Below are 9,147 nucleotides of genomic sequence, written 5' to 3' on the forward strand. Positions count from 1 at the left end.
TGAATTTGTATACAGTTCCAACCTTGGTTGGTGCACCTTTCTAGCTTGATCAGTGACCCACGTAGATCAGTTCAGCTTCATTCACCTATATGTCAATAAAATAGAGGACCAGGAGACATTTTATGTTGATAGATGATTTTGCCTGTCTGTAAATCTTTTACTTAATTAACAACCACTCTGGTTAAATTGTTTATTCAAATATGATGTATTATGCGTGCAATTTCAGACCAGTTTTGTTTAGAGGACGCCATTAATTGATTTGATTATTATGACTTACTTTTTACGAATGTAGTTCTCCAAAAACTATTTTCTTGTCAATAAATTGCCTGAATGACTGAATTTATTATATATTTTGATTTTTAAGATTAATCGTAAAATGAAAGAACAAAACGAAACTGAAAAGGAACCAATTTTACACAAAGAGGGTAAGATCCTAAATCAATGTATTTAGAATAGAATATTAAGATAGAATATTGGTATTTTTTGTAAGAAAATTATGTTTGTTTTGATAATTATAATATTGATACAAAATACTGTATTTTCTGTGGAAGTGATTAACTTTATTAAAACTGCAAAATTGCCTATTCAAAATCTGATTTTATTAATCTTCATTTTTTGTGGGACAATATATCTTTAATGTTATGTTCCAGATGCACCTCCAATACTGCCGATTCGTTATATCATTGTGTTCATGTGCTTCATTGCCGTCACACTGAACTATGCTACAAGAATGAACTTAAGTGTTGCATTGTTGGCCATGGTACCAAAAGATGGAATGAATTTGTCAACATCTAATATATCTACGACATCTGACACAAGTAAACATGCGGTGGGTACAGCATGCATTTAAACTTTCAGTATCTTTAATATAGATTTGATCCAACTCGGTTCCTAGTCAATTCGGTGACCGGCTTATTGACTTAGGACCGATAAAATGGATTAGTGTTACCTCCTGGAGCAAGAAAGCATAGAACATGTGATTGAATCGAACCGAGTTGACTTGAGACAAGGTTGGCTATGAGACCGAGAACCGAGTTGACCGGTTTCTAATGTGGATATGAGAAGAAGATGTAAAATTGATGACTTTTAAAATTAAGTAATTTCATTTTAAAATAATATCAATTTGCTTTTGCCTAATGTTTATTATTGTCTAACTCAATTCAATTTAATTCTGGTTTATTAAAAAGAAGTGGAATATATACTTCACAAACGAACAAAAGAATTGGACGTTTAATAGAAGAATCTTCTACTGAATTTTTCATTCTCGATAGGTTTTAGACACTTTGGGCATATAATCCTCAAACAAACTGGTCGTTGTATCCAACGAAATTATAATGAATAGAATGCTTAAATTATGTAGTTATTAATTAAGTAACTTAAGACACTGTAGTGTAGCGATTACGAACTATATGTGGCAGAAACCTTGCTTTGATGATGACGACATTTTAATCCATTATTTTACAGATGTTTGATTGGAATCTTGAAACCCAACAATTTATTCTTGGTTCCTTATATTATGGATGTTCAATTACACCCGTCTTTGGTGGATGGTTAGTTGGAAAATTTGGTGGCTCACCTATTATATTAATGGGAAACTTCTTGATGTCTTTGATGATGCTATTGACGCCAGTTGCTGCAGAAGTAGGAGTTTGGTTATTAGTAATAACTAGAATTATTGATGGAATGGGACAGGTAACTTGTACACTGTAAATATATATATTAATGTAACCTATCACTGTCGCATTTGCCGTCGGAAACAAAAATATCTAGGCCTGAATGGTTAGCAAATCACAGTTAAAAATATCAAAGCATGCAAAACGTTTCACATGATTTTGTATATTGTATTAAGTATTATTTATATATATATATATAAATGAATAAAAATACTGTAAGATGAGGGCGTATCAATTTGATCTCTGGTGCGCGTGCGTACAACTGAGGACTAGTGCTGTTCCGCCGTACCACGCCGAGAATGTTAAAGAGTCGCTATCCAATCGAGTTCGAACAATACCATGAAAGCCCCAGTGGTCTAATGGTTAGGACATCTGCATATCAAGCAGGCGGTCCGAGTTCGAGTCTCGGTTGGGGCGACTTTTTCTCATTCTCACAGATTTCCTCATCTTTATCGTTTCAAATTAATTAATTAAATTTCAGTATATCACCGGGCGGTTTAGAATTAATGTTCTTTGCCTGATTTGTTTATATATATAAAAGTATCTCTTCGGAGATCCCGCCTCGTGAATAAAAATACTGTAAGATGAGGGCGTATCAATTTGATCTCTGGTGCGCGTGCGTACAACTGAGGACTAGTGCTGTTCCGCCGTACCACGCCGAGAATGTTAAAGAGTCGCTATCCAATCGAGTTCGAACAATACCATGAAAGCCCCAGTGGTCTAATGGTTAGGACATCTGCATATCAAGCAGGCGGTCCGAGTTCGAGTCTCGGTTGGGGCGACTTTTTCTCATTCTCACAGATTTCCTCATCTTTATCGTTTCAAATTAATTAATTAAATTTCAGTATATCACCGGGCGGTTTAGAATTAATGTTCTTTGCCTGATTTGTTTATATATATAAAAGTATCTCTTCGGAGATCCCGCCTCGTGAATAAAAATACTGTAAGATGAGGGCGTATCAATTTGATCTCTGGTGCGCGTGCGTACAACTGAGGACTAGTGCTGTTCCGCCGTACCACGCCGAGAATGTTAAAGAGTCGCTATCCAATCGAGTTCGAACAATACCATGAAAGCCCCAGTGGTCTAATGGTTAGGACATCTGCATATCAAGCAGGCGGTCCGAGTTCGAGTCTCGGTTGGGGCGACTTTTTCTCATTCTCACAGATTTCCTCATCTTTATCGTTTCAAATTAATTAATTAAATTTCAGTATATCACCGGGCGGTTTAGAATTAATGTTCTTTGCCTGATTTGTTTATATATATAAAAGTATCTCTTCGGAGATCCCGCCTCGTGAATAAAAATACTGTAAGATGAGGGCGTATCAATTTGATCTCTGGTGCGCGTGCGTACAACTGAGGACTAGTGCTGTTCCGCCGTACCACGCCGAGAATGTTAAAGAGTCGCTATCCAATCGAGTTCGAACAATACCATGAAAGCCCCAGTGGTCTAATGGTTAGGACATCTGCATATCAAGCAGGCGGTCCGAGTTCGAGTCTCGGTTGGGGCGACTTTTTCTCATTCTCACAGATTTCCTCATCTTTATCGTTTCAAATTAATTAATTAAATTTCAGTATATCACCGGGCGGTTTAGAATTAATGTTCTTTGCCTGATTTGTTTATATATATAAAAGTATCTCTTCGGAGATCCCGCCTCGTGAATAAAAATACTGTAAGATGAGGGCGTATCAATTTGATCTCTGGTGCGCGTGCGTACAACTGAGGACTAGTGCTGTTCCGCCGTACCACGCCGAGAATGTTAAAGAGTCGCTATCCAATCGAGTTCGAACAATACCATGAAAGCCCCAGTGGTCTAATGGTTAGGACATCTGCATATCAAGCAGGCGGTCCGAGTTCGAGTCTCGGTTGGGGCGACTTTTTCTCATTCTCACAGATTTCCTCATCTTTATCGTTTCAAATTAATTAATTAAATTTCAGTATATCACCGGGCGGTTTAGAATTAATGTTCTTTGCCTGATTTGTTTATATATATATTACCATGAAATTATTCTTAATATTAGGGATTAGTTTATCCGGCTGTGTTTAACCTCGTTACAAACTGGTCAAAGCTCAGTGAACGTAGTACTTTTATATCGATTTCTGCATCAGGTAAGTGATATAGCAATTATTTTTTAAACATAAATAATAAAATGTAGATGATGTAATAGTAGCATAATGAAATTGGTTTTCAGTTTGTCATATAAGTAAGTCGATAGGCCTAAAATACATTCATTTGAATCACTAATGTCGGAGAAAAAGTAATAAATGTTTATATTTTATCTTTAAAATTATACTTTAAGGATTCGGGTTTGGTCCAGTAATTGCTAGTTATTTATCTGCCTTACTCTGTTCAACTGATTTCTTGGGAGGATGGCCATCCACATTTTATTTATTTGGTAAGTAAAACCACTTTGGGTTTTCGGAAAATACCATTTACCCTCAAACTATTAAATCTATGGTCTTAAAGAACGTTGAAACTATATCTAAAAGACACAAGTAGACTTGTTCAGGTTGTATTTTAATTGTTATCGTAATATGCCACGGCTTCCTCATAAATAAATGTAGCCTTTTTGTTTGGCGATCTTCGCATGCTTTTTATTCATATTAGTTAGACCTGTATTACTCGACCGCAGTAATTCTATATGTATGTACATTTGGGAATAAATTGTAATTTTCTTGGGGAAAAATGTAGAACGAAATTGTTAGGTTCTTAATGGTCTATTATCTAAGGCAAATACTGAAAATGGCAATGCAGCTTGTGAGTATCATTGCCTTTCAGTGCCTGGATAAAGTGCAACTATATTTTATTTGCACGTTCTCTCCATCATAGCATATATTTTTAAATTAAATTAAATGTTATGCTGTAGGTGTACTTGGTCTAATATGGTGTATTGGTTGGTGTATTGTGGGATCGAATCAAGTAACCAGTAACAGATGGATATCAACAATTGAAAAAGATTCTATTTTATGTTCTCAAAAAACGGATGAATTCAAAAGTATAAATGTAAGGAAATCAATGATTGATTGAATACATAGATAGTTCATTAGTGGCTTCAACCAAACCTAAAACGACATGATTATATGTGTATTTTATCATAGAAAGTCGCCCTTGTTTGTAAAAATTGCCTTTTTAGATTGCCATGCCTACCCGGTCATAAGATTTCGAATGGTTCAGTTAAAGATGTATATTTCTCCAAAAACATGAAAAATGAAGATTATTTTTAAAAAAAAGACTTTGAATAGGCCATTTCGCAGTTTAATAAAGTTAATCACTTCCGTAGAAAAAAAAACTATAAAAAAAATACGTTTTCACTTACTAAAAGGACACTAGATTAGTATTAAAAACTGTAATTTAAAGCAAAAAATAGTCAAATTTACTGGAAGATGGGCTTTTGGTTAAATTCAACCAGTAAATTTTACTATTTTTTGCTTTAAATTACAGTTTTTCGATCCGATTTTTGGTTAAGGTCAAAGTGGCATTAAAATGGCTTATTCAACAAAACAATTTTATCACGAGGAAAATATATCTTTGAAGAATAGTGTAAAAATACTAATCTGTGTCACGTACATACTTTAATGATGTAACGATTACTTTAAATTCATTATCTGTACTTCAGGTACGCCAATACAAGGTACCATGGAAACAGATCGGCAAGTCACCGGTTGTTTGGACACTGTGCGTTTGCAACATTGCCTTCAATTTCGGATTTTTTCTTTTATTAACAAATGTTCCAATATTTTTCAAAACGATTTTGAGATTTGAGTTGAAAATGGTGAGTAAAATTAGTTGCCTACTAGATTATATACTTCAATCTACACACAAGCACAAATGTATAGAAGTTAAGAAAAATAAAGATGGTTAAAAATTATTTAAAATAACTAAGACCCGAAGAGCCAAGTTTTAGGAAATCAGTTATTCATGAAGCGTTTGGTTTTACAACGATAACTTTCAATTTGAAGTTGATGTCTCAGAAACATGAAGCACTACACCGAGTGGCAGGGGACCAGGTGGAGAATAAACCGATTTTATTATATACGACTTAACTTGGTCAGAAAACCAGACATAGAGGAATTACATCAAAATGTTTCTTCTTAATTCCTCAGACTGGTTTACTAAGCACATTGCCTCATTTTGTATTCTTTATTGTTATGTTATTCGGAGGAGTTCTTGCTGATGCCTTGATATTTCATAAAATATTGTCTGCTATATCCACACGGAAGTTATTGGCGTTTTGTGGTATGTAATAATATTTTTAATAAGTTAAAAATGCGAGAGATGATACAGATTCATTTATTGTCCAATATAAATGGAAATTACAGTGCTATTAAATTATCTTGGCTTGCCTAAAATAAATATAAGGGGAAAAAAGGACTATCTAATATCTGTTATAATGCCTTATCCCAGCTGGGTAGAACGAGTACTTGTAACGGTCCATCTGAGCGTTCACCGTCCTCATCCTACCACTTCTAACGATAACGGAGCCGATAATGTCGTTATGAAGAGGATGATTGGTGTCTTCCAATATAGCATGGAGCACTCATCTATAAAGCCAAATACAAAAACCGAACATGCTTGACACAAAAACAATGGCAAGTCATGCTATACTTTAATTTCTCAATAACGGTCTCAGATTACAAAATAAAGTAGACATAATTTATTTATATTTTTTATTTTTATCCGCGAATAACGTGACAAAGTGTTCCTCCACTGGCGCCACACATGCTGGTTAATAATAATAGAGGTCAATTTGTGTTCATCCAGTTTGTATATTATAATATATTGTATATTTATTACGTTTCATCTTTTATCATTGTATCCCTTTTCATCTAGCTCTTGGGATTTCACCAATTTTCCTAGTGTCCATTGGTTACGTTGCTAACAAAGAACTCGCAGTAGTGATCTTAATGATTGTTGTGTTTGGTATGACCGCTCTTTATATTCCGTCAGTAGAAGCGAATGTACTGGATATTTCACCTAACCATTCCGGGTTGATAATTGGACTTATGTCGTCAACATCACATGTCTGTGGATTCATCGCCCCAGAAATTGTAGGCATTTTAACTAGAAGTGGTGTAAGTATAGGCCTAGGCTTATTTACGTAATGTGGTAATGAAAATTAATAATTTTTGCAAATGATGATGGATGAGGATGCTTCGACGGATTTATTCAGTTGATATGATAGTTGATACTATTATAGCTGTTATATAAATTTAATTTTATCTGATATCTTATATAATCTATATCTTATAAAATAATATAATTTAATGACGTTACTGCAGTAACTCAATTTTCCTTATAGTAAACGTGTGATTTTAGTTTGTATTAATTTTTAAGTTTGTGAAGAATTCATTGCAATAAACAGTGTCTCCAAGAGTAAGAGTAAATAAAATGCAGTTACTGTAGTAACTGCACAGAATATTTTGACATGATCCCTTATGTGTCCATTCCTGTATTTCAGAATACAATCTATCAGTGGAGGAAAATCTTTTGGATTGCAGCCAGTTTACAAGTGTTTGGATTAGTGTGTTTTCTGATCTTCGGCACTAGTGAGGTACAAGAATGGACCGGAGATGACAATACGGACACTGAACTCAATGAGGGAAAGAGAAATGAATATAGGCTACTGAGTCACAACAGCAAATAGAGGATTGAATCTACCTGATTTATATTTAATGCATTGTAGCAGTATGAGATTTATTTGGTTAAAAACGAATGACACACAAAAGATAGAACAGTATAAACGAAACTAATTGAAGCAGAATAAGCAAAACAAATTTGAATAATATAAAACCTTTTATTTGACCAATGGACAATACACATGTGGATAATACCCACGTTCTCAGTTATTATTTTGTTTTAAAAGTTCATAGTGCACTGCGGTTTTTTGTCAAGATTGTATTATTGTAATTCCTTGACGGTGATTGGCTAATAGTTAGGCCATCTACGTCACAGCCAATCACGGCTAAAAATACTTTTAGATAAGCAATGCAGAAAACATGCATTATTCAATGTTATGATAGTAATAATTTATTTGGAAGTTATATACTTTTGAAACAGTGGAACGCTTCTAAATGGAGTTCAGCGTAAATAAAATAAAAGTGAAAGAAATTTAACAATAGGCATATTTACCAAAACACTTAATTATGTACAAAATGTAAAAGTAGCAAAAGTAATAAAGGTTTTAATAATAAAGAACTAAGCATTTCCATTGTTGCTTTCCTCTCTCTTTTTAGTCGCGTGCAACGCGACTCTACAGCTCACTATGTCGGTCGGTTGGTCGGTCGGTCGGTAAACACTAACTCAAATTTGAGCACGCGACTGCAGCCATGTATATGGCCTTGTTCCATGCCTGTTTTGTGAAGCTTTTAAAATCGATCAAATGCAACTTTTACATTTGTAGAAAGATCAGTAGATTAGAGTGGTGAACCAAGAACATACATTGGTTTTTGGTTTATAATTGCTCCATTAATAAATTGGTTCAAAGCATCAGTTGCTTTCGATAGACTTTTCTCAAGCATTGCAATTTTCTCCAGTCTAATATTCCGGAGAGCAGGACATGAAGAAAGGAAATGCCTATAATATCTTCAGTGGATTTCTTCTGACCAACTTGGTCTGTTTAATTGGTAACGTATTGGACTTCACCTATCAGAAAAAGCCTGTGCGTAAATAAGTTAAAAATTTAAAACGAAAATCATTCTGTGTCAATCGTTATAAAGTTGAAGCAGAGCATTAAGCAAAATCTCGGCCGACGATGGATTCCATACAATATACAATGTTCTGTTACCTTATTGAATATTTCGCTACTATTATTATTATTAGGTTATATGCATTATCTTCTGTAGGCCACTTTTATTCATTCTTCCATTCCGTGACAAAGATATAGGCCTACAAGATTAAATAATAAACAAGGTCATATACATGGCTGCAGTCGCGTGCTCAAGTTAGTGTTTACCGACCAACCGACCGACCGACCAACCAACCAAGCGCCTTGAGCACTTTGTGGATATGTGCGCTTTATAAATCTTATTATCTTATCTTAACCGACCGACCAATCGACCGACATAGTGAGCTGTAGAGTCAAACATAAAAACATGTTATAAAAAAACATGTGTTTATAACAATGTATGTACTATGAAAGAGTTAAAAACGATCATTAAATATTTTTAAAACATAACATAATTTGTTATATTGGCACATCCCTCTTATAAAATTGGCCAACGTATTCAAGCGTTGTTTTTTGTTTTGTTTTTTAACCATTTTCTGGCTCCCCAACTAGTCAGATTTAATCCCATACATTGGGGGTAACATTTACTTGAGCACTGAGCTGGTGTGCCTTGCATGAAGTCATAGTGCAAGTACTTAAACAAGTAACATTTATTTCCGTTATTGTGGTTATGTTATCTATCAGAAATAGGTGTCGAAGTGGTAGTACTGTAGTATTATTATTCAATCCGATCCAACTTTAGCTGGTTTC

The 9,147-nt window shown here is 34.5% G+C and overlaps 2 protein-coding genes across 2 annotated transcripts in view; both read left to right on the top strand.

The window, feature by feature from the left end:
- The window catches only part of LOC144843584 (pseudouridine-5'-phosphatase-like), a 61,405-nt gene that overhangs the window by 7,587 nt on the left and 44,671 nt on the right, over positions 1–9,147 (top strand). The window lies entirely within an intron of this gene.
- LOC144843410 (vesicular glutamate transporter 3-like) lies at positions 377–7,832 on the top strand. The gene is made up of 10 exons (XM_078700195.1): positions 377–425; positions 651–818; positions 3,497–3,537; positions 3,694–3,781; positions 3,973–4,068; positions 4,540–4,676; positions 5,290–5,445; positions 5,777–5,909; positions 6,504–6,745; positions 7,132–7,832. Exons 1-10 carry the CDS (start codon positions 377–379, stop codon positions 7,315–7,317), a joined length of 1,296 nt encoding a protein of 431 aa, XP_078556321.1. The 3' UTR covers positions 7,318–7,832.

The sequence above is a fragment of the Antedon bifida genome, chromosome 5 (genome assembly GCF_963402885.1).
Source record: "Antedon bifida chromosome 5, ecAntBifi1.1, whole genome shotgun sequence".
Lineage (NCBI taxonomy): Eukaryota > Metazoa > Echinodermata > Crinoidea > Comatulida > Antedonidae > Antedon > Antedon bifida.